The 21,631-nt window shown below is 36.9% G+C and overlaps 1 protein-coding gene and 1 long non-coding RNA gene across 2 annotated transcripts in view; one reads left to right on the top strand and one right to left on the bottom strand.

The window, feature by feature from the left end:
• The window catches only part of LOC141569549 (uncharacterized), a 156,239-nt gene that overhangs the window by 34,640 nt on the left and 99,968 nt on the right, over positions 1-21,631 (bottom strand). The gene's annotated exons all lie outside the window — the stretch shown is intronic.
• ABCB7 (ATP binding cassette subfamily B member 7) overlaps positions 1-21,631 on the top strand; it is a 50,498-nt gene that overhangs the window by 5,482 nt on the left and 23,385 nt on the right. The window contains exon 2 of the mRNA XM_019747975.3: positions 15,039-15,125. Coding sequence (XP_019603534.1) covers positions 15,039-15,125 — 87 coding nt within the window. The remainder of the gene's footprint in view (positions 1-15,038; positions 15,126-21,631) is intronic.

Below are 21,631 nucleotides of genomic sequence, written 5' to 3'. Positions count from 1 at the left end.
TCTTGTGTTTCAGTTACCATCTGGAGTCATTTCTTTATCCTAATATAGCTGTGCTCCCACACTTTGTGATGTTATTGGCAAATATATTGCATCTTTACATATTAGAAGCTCAGCAACACATTATGTACAATTAGTTTGTCTCCCTAAGAACATCGAGACCTGCAGAGAACTTTATTTTTGGTCTATTAGAATTTATTTCCATAGAGAACTTTTATAAGAATTTATTTGAGCCAAACTGATGACAGTTTTCTGGTAGCAAGCTCTCAAATGCTCCTGAGAATGACGATTTTTGGTTCTTTTATGCATTTGGAAGGAAGGAAGGAATGTAAAGAAGTTTATGTGAAGGTGGGAAAAAGCAAGGTGGGGAGTGGCTTAAGGCAAAAAGAAGCCTTTTATTAAACAGTTATATGACTGGGGTATGACTGCCCACCATGTCCTGCCCTGTTAGGGATTTATGATCAGATCACCCTGTGAGGTTACTTTTGGCCAGATTTATTACAGCACCACTTTTTCATCCACGATTTTATACAATTGCTTTCTAAATTATTTGAAAGAAAAAAGTAGATGCATTATGAAGATGCCCTTAGTTTATAGAGAATATAATGGTGTGTGTGGGGGGAACTCTCACAATATCAACAGTATATAGACACATTAGGAATGAATTTACATAGACTGTTTCAGACCCTTGTGGCCAAAACCAGCAATCATTACTGAAAAACCATTTAAAAAATCTGAAATGGAGAAAATACTGCAATATTCAATATTATGCTGATGTTGATTCTCCCCGAATTAATTGATAGCTTTAATGGAATTCCAGTAGAAATCCCTACAGGAAATTTTGAGGAGCCCTTCATATAATTATCTTAACAGCTTCTCTGGAAGAATAAACTGGTGAGAAAAGCCAAGAAGATTTTGGAGAAAAAGAGTACTGCATTGTTTTTGGTGGGAGAAACTTAGCTTACCAGATACTAGACTGTGTATAAATTAAACAGTGTGGTACTGGCATATTCATAGACAGGGAGGTTAATGAGACCAAATATCAAATGTTGAAAGAGACTTAAATATAAATTTAGTGTTTGACAAATTCCTTTTTATCCCAAGGAGATACGTGTTGGCAAAATTTGTTTTAACGAGTGCTTTTCTAAGTAATAGAACTAAAGGAAACTGGCTTTAATGAATTTTGGTTATCTGAGGACTCAGATAAGGTTTTCAGATCTTGGTTTCCTCTACCTTCACACCTATTCCAAGAGAATCTAGAACCTGGTTTTGCCAGTTGTGGATTTTTCCATTAACTCTCAGATCTTGAAAAGTCATATACCCTTTTCTGATCTTCATTTATTTTATTCATTTAACAAGTCTTTATTGTTCACTTACTATATACCAAATAATCTTTTCATTTGTGAAAAGGAAGAAGGTTGAGGGTTGAATTAAGTTTTATTTAAGGCCAACTGTTAAAGTAATATGAATTTATTATTGTGATTAAGTGAGATTTAGGACTTTTGCAGATAGCAGAAATGTTTTTGAAACAAGTGAAGAAAGACATACAGAGTTTTTGTTTTATTTTTATATTTGAAAATGATTTTTAAAATACTTTATTAATTTCTACCACCCCAAACCTCTGTCTCTGGTAGTCACAATTCTGTTCCCTATGCACTTTTTTTTTTTTTTTTTTAAGATTCCACTTAGAAGAGATCCTATGGTATTTGTCTTTCTCTGTCTCAGTTATTTTACGTAGCATAACACCATGGAGTTCCATCCATGTTATCACAAATTACTGGATTTCATCCTTTTTTTATGGGTAACTAATATTTTATTGTGTATATATGTACATTTGTGTATATACATACACACACACATATGTACACATTTACACCCATTTATCCATCAGTGAACACTTAGATTGTTCCATATTTTTTAAATCTTTCAATTCTTTACATTTTGAATCATGACAAAAAGACTTATTTACTTAGTACCATATACAAAAATAAACTGTGAATGAATTAATGATTAAATATAAAATAAAACCTTAAATCAGTGAAAATAAGTGATATGACCATTTATCTACTCTCAGGGTAAGAATGGATTTTGTAAGTATAAGAGCAAAGAAATAAATAAAATGGATGAATTTAATGATGTAAATATATATTTCCTTTTCAAAGATGACATAAAAAGATCAATTTCTTAACATAAAAAGCCTGTAAAGAATTGATAGGCATAATATATGAAAACTCATACAAATGAACTTTTTAAGATTCAGATCACTATTGAAAGATAAAGAGGTTACCAGGACATTGATAGAAAAAGAAATATTGGATGACTAGTCAATAAGTATAATGGAAAGATGTTCAAATTCAGTAAAAACAAAGAAATATGAGTTATAAACAACAGACAAATCTTTTGCATTTTATTCAATTGACAATAGTAAACACATGCGCTCACACACACACACACACACACACACACACACACACACACCAACCAGTGTTCCTCCAGTGCTACTGGGAATGTAAGTTGGCAAAGCATTTCTGGAGGGCAATTTGCCAAATGGGACAAGAACCTTAAAAAAATGTTCATGTCCCAGGAGACGTCAGCAAAATGATGGAGTAGGTGATAATCAGCTTTCTGTCCCCCACAAAAAGCAACAGGCAGCCACCAATGAAGAAAAATAGACCGGAGTGTGTGTGTGTGTGTGTGTGGGTGGGGGGCTGGACTCCAAAGTTTAATTAAAAACTACAGCGCCACAGTGGAGCAAAACAAAACAAAAAACACTAACCATACAGAAGGGATTGCCGGGGAGATGGGCATAGCTGAGGCAATGTCTGGAGAGGCTAGAAACAAACAAGTGCAAGGGCTGTCAGTATCAGCCATGTGGAGGGTGACACTGTGGTCCCCAGTGGTCTGCTCTGTGGAGGGGACCCCAGCAGTCTGTGCTGCTGAGGACCTCAACAGCACCTGCAACAGCTGTGGCCTCCCTGCAGCTTTCACAGCAGAGGACCTCAGTGTTTCTCTGCCTTGACTCTAGCGGACTTTTCCCCTGAAGACACTGGCAACTTTTGTACTGAATTAACCAACAGCCATCACCACCATGAACCCCTCACTCCAGAGAGAGGGACACTGCTGCCCCCCAAGAAGGAGTTGCTGTTGCACTGCCACCCCACTAACTGGGCATGCATGCTGGTGTTCCAGAGCCTGGCACTTCAGCTGCAAATTAGTAAAAGTGATACACCAAATTGACAGAATGAAGGATAAAAATCATATGATCATGTCCATAAATGCAGAAAAAGCATATGACAAAATTCAATGTTCTGTGATTAAAAAAAAACTTTCAAATAATTAGGTATAGAAGGAAAGTACCTCAACATAATCAAGTCGATATATGACAAGTCCACAGCTAACATCATACTCAATGGTGAAAAGCTGAAAGCTTTTTCTCTAAGATCAGGAATGATACAAAGATGCCCACTCTCAGAGCTCTTATTCAACATAGTACTAGAAATCCTAGCCAGAACAATTTGGCAAGATAATGAAATAAAAGGCATCCAAATTGGAAAGGGAGAAGTGAAATTGTCTCTGTGTGCAGATGACATGATCATATATATAGAAAACCATAAAGAATCCACCCCAAAACTACAAAAATAAAAAATCCTTCTATGTATGTTGCCTTCTAAGAGTTTTATAGTTTATATTTTTATAATTTGGTAATCTATTTTGAGGGTGTGTGTGTGTGTGTGTGTGTGTGTATACAGCTAAGAGGTCCAATTCATTCTTTTGTATGTAACTATCCAGTTGCTCCAAAACCATTTGTTGTAAAGAGTATTATTCTATTTTTTTCTTGACACACTTGTCAAAAATTGACTATAAATGTATTGGTTTATTTCTGGACTCTCAATTCTGTTCCATTGATGTATGTTTAATTTTCTTCTTCAGTTATATTTATTATTCACATGGTGGATCTCAGCTTCCTATCTTTAATTATGTCACTTTTCCTTGATTCCTTTTTTGTCTTATTTATTTTTGATTATTAGCATTTTCTTCTTTCTCACCTGCTTTCCTTAGGACATTGTATGTTGAGTTTATTTGCATTTGTTTGTTTCCTGTTGTGTTCTTTGTAATTTGGGCTTTATTTCTAAAATGTGTTTTTTTCCTTTTATTCATAATTCTTTCTTGAGCTCTCTCATCTTTATTACTGGGATTACCCAATTTTCATTTATGTTCTTTCATATATTGTGCCTTTTAAAAAAATTAACTTTGTTTTATAAGCATGTCTTTCTGTTATGCTTTTCTTGTCTATAGCGTTGTCATTGTGTTTATTATTTTGCATGTTTTTAAAAGTTTATTGGGGTGACAATTGTTAGTAAAATTACATAGATTTCAGGTGTACAATTCTGCATTACATCATCTATAAATCCCATTGTGTGTTCAGCACCCAGAGTCAGTTCTCCTTCCATCACCATATATTTGATCTCCCCTTACCTTCATCTCCCAACCCCCCCCACCCCCCTTACCCTCTGGTAACCACTAAACTATTGTCTGTGTCTATGAGTTTTTGTTTCTCATTTGTTTGTCTTGTTCTTTTGTTGTTTTTGGTTTATATACCACATATCAGTGAAATCACATGGTTCTCTGCTTTTTCTGTCTGACTTATTTCGCTTAGTATTATATTCTCAAGATCCATCTGTGTTGTCACAAATGTTCCTATATCATCTTTTCTTACCGCCAAATAGTATTCCATTGTGTGTATATACCACAACTTCTTTATCCATTCATCTGTCGAAGGACATTTTGGTTGTTTCCATGTCTTGGCCACCATAAACAAAGCTGCAATGAACATTGGAGCACATGTGTCTTTATGGGTTTATTTTGTATTTTCATACTAAGTTTCTATGGGGTTTGATCTTGGTCATTTTCTGTTGCTCATTTTTATGTGAAATGACTTTGCCTGAGCTTTTAGGAGGAGGCTTGGTTCAGCTAGATTTTCTAACTCCACAGAGCTCCCTTTTGTGTTGTTTCCAGCTTGTTTTCTGTGATATCCTGGCCCTCTTTCCCCTCCTTTCTATTGTCCTTGTCCTGCCTAATTTTAATTCCGCTTCCAGTAGTTTCTCCTAATTGTGTCCTGAGAGGGAGCTTTGTTGGTCAGTTTTGAGAGTTCTTGGATTAGACTGCTCCAGCTCCTTCAGAGTTTAGTATCCCAGATCTCTTGCATTTACCTACTATTGGGATGGAAACGAGCCTGTCCTGTTTCACCTACTGTTCCGAATTTGGCCACTGAATTTTACAGTGAATACTATGTGCGTATTCTCCTGCTCTCAGGTTTGCATACAGCCTGTTTATTACCACAGCATCGTTGATATGGTGCACATCATGTGGCTCTTGGTGGTTTCTCTCTTTGTGCTTGTATTTTGAGATTCAAGGAGGATTTCTTGTGTCCTTATATGTTGTAAATGTTCATAAGTTCTGTTCTTGGTTTTGTATAGTTATTCTGTTTGTAATATGAGAATTCAAGAAGATGAAAATATTATGCTTCCACTGCCCTCTCATCTCCCCCATCATATGGTTTCTAACTATTTTTTTCTTTATTGGGGTAAAAATCACATAATATGAAATCTATAGTCTTAAGGAATTTTGAACTATACAGTACAGTATTGTTGACTGTAAGCACAATGTTGTACAGAAAATATATAGGACTTATTCATCTTGTATAACTGAACCTTTATACCTATTGAACACAACTTCCCAGCCCCTGGCACCTGCCATTCTACTTTCTGCTTCTATGACTTTGACTACTTTACATTCCTCATATAAGTGGAACCATGAAGTATTTGTCCTTCTGTGACTGCCTTATTTCACTTAGCATAGTGTCCTCCAGGTCCATCTATGTTGCCTCATAGGACAGGGTTTCTTTCTTTCTTTCTTTCTTTTTCTTTCTTTCTTTCTTTCTTTCTTTCTTTCTTTCTTTCTTTCTTTCTTTCTTTCTTTCTTTCTTTTTTCCTTCTTTCTTTCAACATTTACTTAACATACCTCACTTGTTACTTGAGTTTTCTTTTTTCTTTTTATTTTTATTGGGGAATATTGGGGAACAGTGTGTCTCTCTAGAGCCCATGAGCTCCAAGTCGTTGTCCTTCAATCTACTTATGGAGGGTGCAGCTCAGCTCCAACTCCAGTTGCTCTTTTCAATGTTTAGTTGCAGGGGCGCAGCCCACCACCCCATGTGGTAATTGAACTGGCAACCTTGTTGTTAAAAACTCGTGCTCTAACCAACTGAGCCATCTGGCCGCCCGACAGGGTTTCTTTTTTATGGCTGAGTAATATTCCATTGTATGTTTGACATTTTCTTTATTCATCCATTGATGGACACTTAGGTTGCTTCCACATTTTGGCTGTTGTGAATAATGCTGCAGTGAATATGGGAGTGCAGATATCTTTTTGAGATTTTGATTTTGATTCTTCTGGATAAATACCCAGATCTGGGATTGCTGGATCATATGGTAGTTCTATTTTTAACGTTTTGAGGAACCTTCATACCATTTTCCACAGCAGCTGCACCATTTTACATTCCCACCAACAGTGCACAGTGTTCCAATTTTTCCACATCTTCACCAACAGCTGTTATTTTTGTTTTTTCACAATGGCCATCCTAACAGGTGTGAAGTGATAGCTCACTATGGTTTTAATTTGTATTTCCTTCTGCTTCTAATTTCTAGTTTTATTCTATCTTGGGTGGAAAAAATACTTTGTATGATTTCAGTCTTTTAAATTTGTTTTGTGACCTAATATGTGATGTATCCTGGAGAATGTTCTACGTGCACTTGAGAAGAATGTGTGTTCTGCTGCTGTTATGTGGAATGTTTTCATTGGTCTGTAGTGTTGTGCAAGTTCTCTGATTACTTATTGATCTTCTGTCTGTATTTTTGTCCCGTTATGGAAATGAGGGTTTATTAAAATCTATTACTGTGTTGCTGTGTGTTTGTCCCTTCATTTCTGTCAAAGGTGTGTTTCATATATTCAGGTGCTCTGATGTTGGTTGGGTGCACATTTATCCATAATTGATATATCTTCCTGGTAAATTGAAACTTTTATCATTATACAATATCCTTTTTGTCTTGTGACAGTTTTTGAGTTCAAGTGTATTTGGTCTGATGTAGTTGCCATTTACATGGAATACCTTTTTCCATCCTTTCATTTTCAGCCTGTTTGTCCTTAAGTCTAAAGTGAGTCTCTTGTATATAGCGTAATTGGATCTTTCTTAATCCATTCAGCCACTGTGTGTCTTTGAAGTGATTATTGATAGATAAGGACTTAACTATTGCCATTTTTGTTAATTGTGTTCTGTCTTGTAGCTCTTTATCCTGCTTTTGCTTTCATGCTACCTTTGTGTTCAAAGTTATCAGTTAGGAAGATGACAGACAGTAAAATCACTAAGCCCAGTAATGTTACCGATATTGTTAATATAATGTTAGAAATGTACGTCTCCATTCCACTACTTACTAGCTGTGTGAACTTCAGCAAGGTAGTGTCTCTGAGCCTCAGTGTCTAGTCTGTAATATGGTAATAATAATAATAATAATAATAATAGATACCAGCCAAATAGTGAACGCTCAGTGAGCTGTTCTTACTAAAAATGATTATAGTATAGCTGTTTCTATTCCACATTGCTTTATAATGCAAAATACCAATATCACAGTGAAAAGACAGAAAGTGAATAAAATAATAACTATCCTGGCCTTCAGTCAATCTGCTGTTTTGTTCTGGGCTAAGCGTCTATAGGGATGAACTCCAATTGAAGGTTTTTTTGTTTGTTTTGTTTTTTAGGTGGATGAGGGTGGGAAGGCAGTTGAGATATATCTTACCGTTACATTTGTTGTGCTGTGATATTTATGCCTGCATCTGTCAGTTTGAGATTATAAACTCCTAAAGCATAGGATCATGTATATAATTTTTTTGTGGAGCACAGTGTGTAAGATAGAAACCTTTTTGTATTGCAACAGTGAATCCATTTTAACAAGGTTGGTAGGGCAATTTAGAGCAAGGTTTGTTTACTCTTGAAACATTGTAGAGACGTTAAGGCTCTAGGTGCTTCTCTTGAAGGTATTTAGAAAAAAAACACCTCTTGAAATGCTTTTAAGAGAGCTGTCAGTTTCCTTCCTGGCGTTATGTGAAAATAAGTGTTCTAGCCATTGTATGAGTTATGGTCATCTTACGGGATTTTCAAAGTGTTGAAAAGAAGAGTGGATATTTTTAGAAAAAACTGACAGGTTTTCAGGGCTCGAAGAGATAGATGAGGTAAATGAGAGGCAGCAAGATTAAGACATTTTTGTGTATGTATGTTTGAGAGGGTGCAATATCTTTTGAAAAGGTGCCTTTTTTCATTTGAGAAGCTAATTCAATTGTTTTGGGCCATAACTGTGTTACCAGGAAAATACCATTGCATTTTCTATCATGTGTTCAATTAGACCATGAGGAGCTAATGGAATAGAGGTGAGCAACCTTCTCAGGTTGGAGTGCCATTAGCAGTGCTAAACTAACAATTAAAACCAGGCAGATGAGAAAGAGACATCTACCAAACATAGAAAGAGGAACAAAGAAGGAATAGTGAGGAAGTAAAGAGGAGACACCAATGTTGACAGCTGTGTCAGATTACTGCCAGCCCCAAATGTCCATGTTACCTACCTCTGTAATAGAAATGAACTTCCAGCATGCTAGAAAGAGACTAAATATGGTTAAGCCAAAGGAATTTAAAACTCACAAAACCAAATGCAGGCACACCTTGTTTAATTTGGCATCACTTTATTGTGCTTTGTCTGTGTTACTTTTTCATCAACATGGAGGTAGGACCCTCCACCAGCAAAAATATTATGGCTTGCTGAAGGCTCAGATAATGGACAGCATTTTTAGCAATACAGTATTTTTAATTAAGGTATGTACATTGTTTTTTAGACATAATGCTCTTGCACACTTCATACAGTGTAGTGTAAACATAACTTTTATATGCACTGGGAAGCCAAAAAAATTCGTGTGACTTGCTTTATTGTGATATTCACTTATTATGGTGGTCTGGAACTGAACCCGCAATATCTCCGAGGTGTGCCTGTACCTTCTTTAAAACTCTTTTTTCGTCTAGTGCTCAGCAGGAACACACAAGGAATCATGCGTCTGCTCTGAAGTTCGGTTTGTCTTTACATCAATATTCTCTTTTGGATTTTCTGCATTTCTGTTATAAGCAAAGATTATATCACATATCTCTTACCAAAGAACTGCCTGTTATCAGACTTTGTTGGAATGCTTATAAAGACAATCAAGGTATTCTGGATATGACTTGCGTAATGAGCCTTGCAGAATAACCCAAGTAAATGAAAATCCTATCTTGTATGAATTTTTCAGGGTAATTTACTCATCATTGGCAGTCTGACCTAGCCATAAAGAGCAATAAACATAAATGAGCATTTATAGAAAAACATAAGTAAATAAAGTGGCAGGTTTGCTAATGATGCAATTGTCCTGTTATAGAAGTTAGAGTTAAGAAATGCTTGTGAGTTCTTGCCCAAGTATGTATTAGTAAACACAAAGAGGGAGAATCTTTTTCTTTTTTTAAATGTATGTTGATAGCATGGCAATTATTTATTTACTTGTTCTCCCCACCTTTTCTTCCGCCTCCCCCCCCCCACTCTGCTTCAAGCCGGTTCAAGCTAGTTGTATAGGCCACAGCTCCCTGGCCCATGGTGGTATTATGAGCCTTGCGCTCCCCCCAGCTGAGGCAGTCGGTCGTCAGTTGTCGGGTCGGTCACTCACAGCAGCTCACGGCAGCTCTCGCGAGCTGCTGGCCACTCACACTGGCCACCGGCCACTCATGGCAGCCCAGCTCCAGGGAGAGCTGTTGTTTAGTCTTAGCTGTAGAGCAGGGGTGTCCAAACTGTGGCCCGTGGGCCAACTGTGGCCTATGATCCATTGTTAATTGGCCCGCAGCAAATTCCAAAAATATATTTAGTTTACTTAAATAAACCAGGTGAGGCAATATGTACTTCACCTCGAGTGAGTGGCCTGGCTGTTTGTGTATTTTACTGCATATGGCCCTTGGTGAAAAACGTTGAAAAAAGTTTGGACACCCCTGCTGTAGAGGGTGCAGTTCACTGACCTATGTGGGAATTGAACCAGCGACTTCGGTGTTAGGAGCACGGTGCTCCAACTACCTGAACCACTGGGCTGGCCCTGAGAATCTTAAATTACTGAAAGTTGAAACTGTAAAATGGCAGAAAATAGGTCGAATTTCACTTTCTCAACTCCCTTCACATTATCAGCATTCTAGCTGCAGTGTGAAATGCATAAACACAATAGGGTTGGACTCTTAGAAGTACTGAGATTCATACCAGTTTCCAAAAGTTCTTGGGTTCTAGTAAGCCAGCTCAATGAAATGGTTCACTATTAATTGTGTCTGAGATATACCTTTGGTGACAAAGTTCTCTTTATGCGTTTGTCCCCTAATATCATGATTTAACATGAATTGGTTCTGAAGTTTTTTTCTTACCTTTTCGTATTCAGTCATTAGTTTTTATTCTGAAATTGGCAGTTGACTTATAATTCTTTGTTACTCAGTTAGCAAACAGCATGGAATGTCACACCACTTAGCTGAAATGTGAAGCAGTGACTAAGTTTCACGATGACAAAAATGTCATAAATGAGTTTCTTATATGAATGAGAACCACAGCTAAACTTCACAGAAGTTGCGTGAACAAACATAAAAACTCTGCTGATTTTGATGCGATCTGCTATGTAGGCCTTGCTGCTGCTGGTGTCATGCCCCCAGAGATGTGAAAATTAAGTAGATAACGGAGCACTGGGTGAGGAAGAGGGAGTCTGTGGATATCTTTTTACCTGAGTTGGTTTTTGGTGGCAGTGGCAGCAGCTACTTTTTGGTGCAGCTGTTTTGCTGTGGCACTCTCAGAATCCTTGTAGGCTGCAGGGATGTTGAGAAGTCATCTAGAGCAGAAGCTGGCAATCGGTGGCCCTTGGACCAAATCCAGTGTGCTACTTATTTTTGCGATGCCTCCGTACTAAGATTTTTTTTTTTTAATATTTGTTAATGGTTGGGGAAAAGATCAAAAGATGAATAATTTTTGTGACAGATGGGAATTATATGAAATTTAAATTTCAATGTCCATAAATAGTTTTATCTCAACACAGCCACACTCATTTATTTATATATTACCTATAGCTGCTTTTATGGTACAGTGACAGAGAAGAGTAGCTGTGACAGAGATTAAATGCCTGCAAATACTAAAATATTTACTATTTGGCCTTTTAGAGAAAAAAACTTTGCTAACCCCTTTCTAGAGCCATCAGATTTTATAGCAATGGAGTTCAACGTGATGATTTTTGTGGCTTAATTAATGAAGACCCAGGTGATGTGAGCTGTCCAAAATTCTATTGCTATGCTGCCATTTGTTCATTGATTCAAGAAACATTTACTGAATATCTAACACAATGAAGGAAATCCTTTATCCCTCAACTTTCAGATGAGAAATATAATTACAAAATCTAAGAAATCAGTATACCATCTTCTTCCCCTCCCTTTCCTCTTATTTCCCCTCTACCCCCTCTCATGGTCCTCTGCTCCCTCTCCCTTCCTGTTACCCTCTCTCCTTCTCAGCTAGCTTATAGGCAGTTGGAAAAAACAAACAAATTTAAACAACATTTATCTGAGGCTTTTATACTTTTAAAATAGGTTAAATGGAATTTTAAATTACAACAGGTTCTCTTTAAAAATGTTTTAAGAGCTTAATTTTAAATGTTTTAGGTTTTGTCATGATCAGGTGATAAAAAAATTCTTACACGACTATTTGATATTGTTAAGCATTGCATGCATCAGAGATGGAGAGTGATAAATATAGTTTTGTTTCCAAAGTTTCAGGAATGCAGAATGTATAATTGACCCCAAAATCCCTGGTGGATTAACAGTTTATAAATTGTTCTTGATCTCTTTTTATTATTAGATAATTCTTCAGATTTCATAAACACTGAGCATAACTTGAGTTATGAAAATTAACTATTGTAAAAAAGGATGCAATCATATTAGTAATTGCTAAAGAACTTATTTAATAGGATGATTTCTTGTTAAGATTGGATTTTTACCTTAAAGGAAGAACATAATTGTAATGGAATTGTTTTCAATTTTATTAGCCTCCTCACTTGCATCTTGGTCATTCTGCCTGTTAGGTTGGTGGTTTTGGTGTTGATATTCATTTTATAAATATTTATTGAATGTTTACACAGAGTAAGATATTATACATATGCCACTGCTTACTGAGGCTTCATATTTTTAACGATTCGTGGGTGAGTAGTGCTGATTTAAATGAGAGCATGCATTATTATGCTTGGAGGCCACAGAATCCTTAACTTTTAGGTTCTTTGAGAATTTCTTCTTTTTTATGTAAAATAAACAGGACTTTCCACTGTAAACATGTTAACTTATCTGTATCTTCAAATAGACTGACATATTGTAATTTTCAGTACTGCATTTATTTGGTATCTGTGCACATGAGTCATGTCTGTTATCTTTAGTAATACGAGATGTGATCAAACAATATGGTCAATGTTTAAATACAAAAAATTTATTACAATAAAGACCCATTGCCATGAGTCCCCCTCAAAATACTCTCCCTCACTTCCAGCACACTTATGCCATTGTTCTTGCCACTTTCTGAAGCAGTTCTGGAAATCTTCTTATGTGAGTGTCTTCACTTCATCCTCCATCATGACAATGCCCTGTGTCACACATCACTTCTGGTATGGCAACTTCTGTCAAATACATCATGGTGTATCCTCATCCACCTTATTCACGGGATCTGGCACTGTGCACCTTCTGGCTTTTCCCCAAGGTCAAAATGACCATGAAAGGAAAACATTTATGTGTAAAGATATATGTGCTCCAATGTTCACTGCAGCATTATTTACGGTGGCCGAAACATGAAACAGCCAAAGTGTCCTTCAATAGATGATTGGATAAAGAAGATGTGGTACATATATGCACAATGGAATACTACTCTGCCATAACAAAAGATGAAATAGTACCATTTGCGACAACATGGATGGATCTTGAGATTATTATGCTAAGCGAAATAAGACAGACAGAAAAAGTTAAGAACCATATGATTTCACTGCTATGTGGGATATAAAACTGAAAGCAACAAAAGCACAAGACAAACAAATAAACAAAAACTCACAGACACAGACAACAGTTTAGTGGTTACCAGAGGGTGAAGGGGGAGGGGGGTGGTAGAAGAGGGTAAAGGGGGTCAAATATATGATGATTGAAGGAGAACTGACTCTCGGTGGTGAACACGCAATGTAAAAAAAAAGTCCAATTAATAACAGCAGCCTTTTCATTTCATTCCATAAAAATCATATAATTCAGAATTGGAAGGAACCTTAGAGAGCATCTAATCCAACCCTCTAATTTTCAAATCAAATTTCACAAAATTAAAGTATATTTTTTGATAGTCTTTTATTTTTCAGTTACAGTTGACATACACTATTATATTAGTGTCAGGTGTACAACATAGTGATTACACATTTTTGTAACTTACAAAGTGATCACCCCAATACATCTAGCACCCACCTGGCACCATACATAGTTATTACCATATTATTGACTATATTCCCGGTGCTGTACTTTACTTCCCTGTGACTATTTTGTAACTGCCAATTTGTACTTCTTAATCCCTTCACCTTTCTCACCCAGTCCCCTAATTCCCTCCACATCTGGCAACTGTCAGTTTGTTCCCTGTATCTATGAGTTTATTTCTGTTTTGTTTGTTTATTCTGTTCTTTAGATTCCACATATAAGTGAGATTATATGGTATTTGTGGTATTTGTCTGACTTCACTCAGCATAATACCCTCTAGGTCCATCCGTGTTGTTGCAAATGGTAAGATTTCATTCTTTTTTATGGCTGTGTAATAGTCTATTGTATATATGTGTCACTTCTTCTTCATCCAGTCATCTATTGATGGGCACTTAGGTTGCTTCCATATCTTGGCTATTGTAAATAGTGCTGCAGTGAACACAGGGGTGCAGATAATCTTTTCATTTTCATTTTTGTTTTCTTTGGATAAGTTTCTATTATAAAATTTGACAATCTTTTTAATACATTGTTGAATTCAGTTTGTTTATATTTTGTTAAGAATTTTTGCATCTATGTTCATCAGGGATATTTGTAATTTTTTTCTGTAGTGTGTTTGGTTTTCGTATCAGGATGATGCTTGCTGGCCTTGTAGAATGAGTCTGGAAGCATTTCTTCCTCTTCAAATTTTTGGAATAATTTGAGAAGGATAGGTATTAATTCTCATTAAATGTTTGGTAGAGTTCACTTGTGAAGCCGTCTGGTTCTGGACTTGTGTTTGTCGTTTTTTTTTATTGTTGAGGTTCAATTTCATTACTAGTAATTGGTCTGTTGAGATTTTCTGTTTCTTTGATTCAGTCTTGGAAGATAGTGTGTTTCTGGTAATTTACCCATTCGTTCTAGGTTGAATATTTTCAAGGCTAGTTGAAAACTTTGTAGATAGCTCTATTTCATAAGCTAATCCAACAACCATTGAAATCTACCACCCTCGCCATATTGCAAACACTGTGGTATGTACCATGGGAGACACAAGGATAAAAGAAGCTGTCCCTAATCTTGAGAAATTTACCATGTAGTAGGAAAGACAAAACGTGTGTAAATTACTATAGCATGAGAAAGACTGTGAAGTGTTAAAAGATATCTTGTTTCTAAACATATATGTGTGAGCCAGAACAATAAGAAAAATAATCAGTTGTGTAAAATCAACTATTAAGTTGTAAAGCAAAAATGTATACATATGGAAAGCAAGTGGGATATGATCAATTAACTGTGTAATATACTTTGCTTGCAAATGATAGAGTAACAGATTACATAGTACTGTATTAGCAAATGACAGTAAGAAGGCTGATATACTGTCTAAGTCAGATTTTTAAAGATCTGAATTTCTGGAATGGCTAACAGATGGCTTGGTATCATCTTTAACTAGGCTCTCCAGACATGGCCGGTGATAGAAAAGAGGACATGTTGGCATGGTCATGCAGGAGGAGGACTCCACACAGACCCGAAAGAAGGGGTAAGAGCCAATAACAAGTAACTGGAGATTCTTATAGATGACTGTACTTGCATAGAAGGTATATCAGAGATGACCATATTCCAGACTCTTTCGATTGACTTGTGTAACTGCAGATTTTCTAATACAAAACCATGTGAATTGATCATGGTTATTTAGATGAGATTTTTTCTGGCTTAAAACAAACAAAAAAATTACGATTGACCAAAAAAGAAAAACCTTAGTTATCAACCTAAACATTTTAGTTCTTTATTTAAAATAGCATTGGTTGAGGATGCTTGTTATATAATCTAGCCTTATAAATAAGTAGATTAGATTTAGCACTTATAAGTAATTTGTATGCATGTGGGTGTGTGTTTTAAGGTTATTGTTTTCCCTTCTGAACACTTAGTTTAGAAAGATCCTGGAATGTCCCCTAGTTTCATGGTAAATCCTCCATCCACCTGATCCATTTATTTAACTATCCATATTCTTTATCATTATTATTATTATCATCATACAGACAAGCTAATCAGTAGAGCCACTGAAATGAAAAGATTTAATTGTATTATTATACTTTTTCTGAGTGAGGGAAAAATGTCGTTGAAACACTGTTAGACAATTCTCCATCTGGCACTTTCTCTGTGCTTGTCTTTATTTTCTTCCTCCTACTTGACCCAATCACTTGATATGTGGTATCTCTAAGTAGAGATGATATTTTTAGGGTTATTGGCAAGGGAACAAATATGTTTGGTTTTTTCCCCCCCCTTTCTTCCGCCTCCCCCTATCCCACTCCGATTCAAGCCGTTGTTTCTCAGTCTAGTTGTGTAGGACACAGCTCCCTGGCCCAGGCTGCTATTATGAGCCTTGTGCTCCCCCGGCTGAGATAGTTTGTTGTCCGTCGGTTGCTCATGGCAGCTCTTGCTAGCTGCTGGCGGCTCACGCTGGCTGCCGGCCATTCACACTGGCCACCTGCTGCTCATGGTGGCACACGGTAGCACAGCAGCCCGCGGCAGGTTGTTCGCAATCTTAGCTGTAGAGGGCGCAGCTCACTGGCCCATGTGGGAATGGAATCGTTGACCTCTGAGTTAGGAGCAAGGAGCTCCAACCACCTGAGCCACCGGGCCAGCCCTAAGGGAACAATTTTTATGTAAGAATGCTCTCTAAATTGTGGAGAGATAAATATTAGTTATTTTATTGGTGGGAGGCGATTGGTAAGAAAACCTTTGCAGTGTTTTTCTCCCTGTTTCTTTGATCCCCAGAATAGCTCCTTTCTGTCACAGCACTGAAAACACATCACTTTCATATTTCTGTCCCATTTTTTTGTATATTACTACTCTTCATAGCTGTCTTTAGATAAAGCAAAATATTATAATACAGAATTTTTAAAAGTTAGTACACATACTGAGATTTCTTTATTCATGTATTATTCTTGGCATGATATTTGCCAGTTTCCAGGATTGTCTGTCACCAAGGTGTCTTAAGGATACTTGTAAATAATTCTCTAAACACAGCAAAAATATGTTGACTGATAAAGGAAAAGCAGTCACTTCTCTTAGGCTCAAGCAATATGAAGTTCAAGATAGTTTCTTTATTTTCCTGTCAAATTGAACAAAGCAAAAATCATTGTAATACTTTATATTTGGTCTCTTCTTTATCCTTTTTGCCCTGCCTTCTCTGTGTTACTTTAGCCTCCCTAGCTAAAACGGATTATGGACTAACAGCTTTCATGCCACACCAGAAAAGAGGCAGAATGGAGTTCTTCTAGTAGTAAGAGCCTGGCCTACATTTCTGTCTCAGCTCTACCACTTCCTAGTGGAATGACCTTGAGCAAGTTACTTAATCTCTGGGTGTATCAGTTTCTTCATCTGTAAAATGGGGATGAAAATCATACCAAAGGGAATTTAAATGAGTTACCTCCCACGGGGTACGGCTCTTAAATAGTGCCTGCTCTGTAGTAGGTGTTCAGTAAGCATTCGCTGCTGTTACTCTACTGTGAGATTGTGAATCCCGTCCTCCACCATTATCCATTCATTTAGAAAGCATGTGTGGAATCCAGGCTTTGTGCAGAACTCGATGTTAAATACTGTAGCTACAGTAATGAACAAGAGCTCTTGTTTCATTCCGTGCTTGACTACCTTTTCTGGCAAGAGAGATGAAGTTACTGACCTGAGAAGCAAAATGTGTATTCAGCTTATCAATATACAGATGGCAGTAACATCTGAACAATCTACACAGCGAGCTGCTCCAGATGTGTTCAGATATTTTTGGTCCTTTTTGTGCCCTGACCACGTGGTTATTAGCCCTTCCAGCTTTGAGCGGCCGCCTCCATCTGTCGGGTCCCCCTGTTTAAATTGAACATAGTGCAGTTTGTGGCTTTCCACTCCCACATACGAGTCAAGTGCTTCCGTTTTATAGATGTGTTTCCTTTTGGCCCACCGTGCTCTGATTGTATCCAAACAGATATTCCTTTGATTAGTTTTCTTATCTGCCAGGCCTCATATGAAACTGTATGTTAATACCAGATAAATAAAGATTGAAAAATCTGTCAAAAATTGTGAAGACTTAATAAATCAAGTATTAGATATACCTCCTGGGTATTAATAATTTGTCCTCATGTGTTTAAGGTTATTCCTCAGACTAACACCACTAGTTTAATGTTTGATGGGGCTTCAAATGTCAGTTCCATGTTTTAAATTTAGCCAACAAGGTCACACTGTATATGTTGCAAGCAGAAGAGGACACTAGATTCACTTCGACTTTGACGGGCCTTTTAATGATATTTCTATGGTGTTCAATTTTAGAGAGTTTTTTTAAATTAATTTTTATTGGGGAATATTGGGGAACAGTGTGTTTCTCCAGGGCCCATCAGCTCCAAGTCGTTGTCCTTCAGTCTAGATGTGGAGGGCGCAGCTCAGCTCCAAGTCCAGTTGCCGATTTCAATCTTTAGTTTCAGGGGGCGCAGCCCACCATCCCATGTGGGAATTGAACTGGCAACCTAGTAGTTGAGAGCTCACGCTCTAACCAACTGAGCCATCTGGCTGCCCCTCCGGAAGCTCAGTGGCAGCTCGTTGTCCTTCAATCTAGTTGTGGAGGGTGCAGCTCACTGGCCCATGTGGGAATTGAATCGGCAACCCTGTTCTTCATGTTCAGAACTCGCGCCTTAACCAACTGAGCCATCCCGCCACCCCTTAGGGAGCTTTTTTTTGGTCATGATATAATCAGCCCAGTTTTGTTTTTAAAATAACTTCACTTTTATTTACAGTGAAAATGATAAACAGAAAAGTTAAAGAATTTCATGTTTTCTGTTTATGTGTAAGCACAGCTTAAAGAAAAACTGTTATATCAACAGTTGGTTTCTTCAGGAATTTTGACCCTTGAGAAGGAATGTCCTTTCTTTATTAAAAACAAATTATTGTTTTTTTCCTATACTATATATAATTACTCTTTATACATTCCCACCCTTTCTTTAAGAATGAGATCTTAAAATAGGTGTCCGAGCTTTTTGTGTTGCTTAGTTTGAAATGAAAAGGTTAGTTGATGTGAAGGTGATGTCTAATTCAGTCTCAACTTTGGGGCTGGTCTCTTTTCAGCTTTAGGTAACCCTTTCGTCTTTCAGGATTACCAGTGGGTGTCCAGTATGAATGAACTGTGGTGATTTTGAAAGGTGGTATATTGTCTTTCAGGATCTGAATTGAGGCCTTCAATTTTATTTCATTCTTGTGCAGCAGGAATAAGTAGGTTTAAAATTCTTTTAAAATGTGCCTCAGCCTCTGAAATACCTCTTCAATTTGGCCTCTACTTTAAAAAAATAACACACACATTATTTTTCAAACATTATAATATATCTAAACTATAACCGAAGTCATGTACTTTACAGCTTAATGGATCCATAATGCATGATTACACAACTTCAGAACCCATTTCATTAAATGAAGTGGTGACATTTTATGCATTATTAAGTCAATGCATTAGAATGATTTTCTTGCTCTCAGCTATAACTTCTCTGTGTCCTTATTGAGCAAATGTGAGGCTGTGTTGTGGAAGGTTTGGACAGAAGAAAGTGTTTCTAAAGATGTGTGGAAACAACCTTTTTGCCATTATTTCATCAAGAAAAATAAAACAGCCAAACCTGTGAAATGGGAAAGTGGTTGAAATACCCCAGTTTGTGTTACAATGTATTAAATTACACTTATTTAGCAATAGTTGGATTGAAATGGTGAATTTTAAAATTACAGCCTTATTCCCTTTTCAAAAATACCTTTCCAGTTAGGACTGTGTGTGTGAGTATGTGTGTGTATAAAATCATTAAGAACTATACTTTTAGCATTTCATGTTTTTGCCAGCTTATGTAATTAAAGCAGCTTAGGACAGTGGTCGTGTTTTCAGAACAATATGAACACTTTTATTTCTGTTATCTTTACTCAATAAACTGACTAAGAGACTACAAAAAGAGTTTGCTGAGCCTTGGGGGGAATAACCATGATATAAAACGACCCTGTATTATATGATGTGTTGTCCTGGGTTTCTGATATGTTGACAGTTTCCCCCCATTCCTGGCTGTGCAAATCTACTTGAAAATATGTGACTTTCCACCCTCAAAATTAATTACATTTTTTTCTTATTATATGTGAGCTACAAAAAATAAAAGCAAGCAAAAAGAATGTAAAACATCATCCGTAATTCAATCTAGTCACAGCTACTGATGTTAACACTTTACAGACACATTTGTAAACTCATACACATATCACATCTTTTTCCATGAAAAATAACTTTTTTACTCTGCTTTTTTCACTTCCATGTGTCTGTGTCACCACATGTATTTCTGAATGACTGTATTTTGTTGTATACATTCACTGTAATTTGTTTACGTGGTTCTCTATTGTTGATCATTTAGGCAGTTTCCAATTTTTTTCCTATTAAAACAGCATGGGAATAAATATCCTAATAGGTAAAATTTTGTTTCTTTATTCAGCAAGTATTTGTTGAGTACCTAATGTATGCCAGCCACTGTATTTGGTACTGGATTCCAACAGGGAGCACAAAAAAGAAAGTTACTACTCAGGTGGAATTGAAATTCTAGCAAGTGAGCAGACGGTAATCAAATAAGCACATTGCCATATATGTAGTTTATAACTTACATGGATACTCTGAAACAAAGGAATACTGTTGTGTGAGAAAATACAGCCAAGAACCCTCACTGGGATTAGGGAAGACCTCTTGAGGAAGTGCTGCTGAGCTGGAGAGAGGCATTGTTCCCACAGAGGGAACAGTGTCGTGCAAAGGCCCTTGTGCAGGGGGATTACAGTATATTTCAGAAATGGAAAGAAAGCCAGTGTGGCACGACCACTGAAAGTTGTGGTACACGACATGGCTAGAGAGGTAGTCGGGGCGAGGCCAGGTTACACACTTGGATCTTGACCCTAAGAGTCGTAGGATGCCTTTGAAGGGTTGTAAGCCAGCAGTAATATCTGATTGCAGAGTGAACTAACTGGACAGGGAACAGAGTAGGTGCAGGAAGATCAGATAGGAGTTTGTTGCAGTGGTTTAGGTAAGAAATGATAGCTTAGATTAAGTTGGTGGTGGACATCAAAGTAGACAGGTTCAAGAGATTTTTAAGAAGGAAAATGGATACTTTGGGACATATTCTTAAGTTTCCAGAAATGGCATTCTCAGGGCAAAGAGCTGAATTATTTTAAAAGCTTATGGTAGATATCAAATTGCTTTCCAGAAAGATTGTCTCAGTGTAGTCTCCCATTAACAGTGTACTAGAGTGCTCATTTCCCTACACCTTCACTAACAACGAGCATTAAACGTTTTTCTTTTTTTTCCTTTTAATACCTTTTTCAGAAATTGAGTAAATACTTCAATTTTTAAAATGGGGATTATTTTACCAACTATAATATTATAGTAGTTTTGGAATACAGTTGCCCCCCTTATCTTCAGTTTCACTTTCTGTGGTTTAAGTTACCTGCAGTCGACTATGGTCCGAAAATATTAAATGTAAAATTCCAGAAATAAACAATTCATAACTTTTAAATTGTGCGCCATTCTGAGTAGTGTGGTGAAATCTCATACCCTTCTGCCCGAGATGTGACTCATCCCTTTGTCCAGAGTCTCCAGGCTGTATATCCTCCCCGCCCATTGGTCAGGTAGTAGCCGTCTGGGTCATCAGATCAACTGTAATGGTATCACCGTGCTTGTGTTCAGTCACCCTTATTTTACTCTTTAATGGCCCAAAGCCATTCACATAATTTATTACACTATGTTGTTAGAATTGTTGTATTTTATTATCAATTATTATTGTTAATCTCTTAGTGTGCCTAATTTATAACTTAAACTTTATCATAGGTATGTATGCACAGGAAGAAACAGTCTGTATAGGGTTCAGTACTATCTGCGGTTTCAGGCATCCACTGGGGGTCTTGGAACATGTCCCCTGTTGAGAAGGGGGGACCACTGTATATGTATTGATTTTCTTATTTGGGCTTTAGAAAGTGTAGTTTTGATTCTTAATATTATGCTTCTAA

Source organism: Rhinolophus sinicus, chromosome 18 (genome assembly GCF_057876585.1).
Source record: "Rhinolophus sinicus isolate RSI-liver-muscle chromosome 18, RSI-T2T, whole genome shotgun sequence".
Classification (NCBI taxonomy): domain Eukaryota; kingdom Metazoa; phylum Chordata; class Mammalia; order Chiroptera; family Rhinolophidae; genus Rhinolophus; species Rhinolophus sinicus.
The sequence above is the reverse complement of the archived record's forward strand: the minus strand, read 5'-3'. Positions and strand labels throughout refer to the sequence as shown.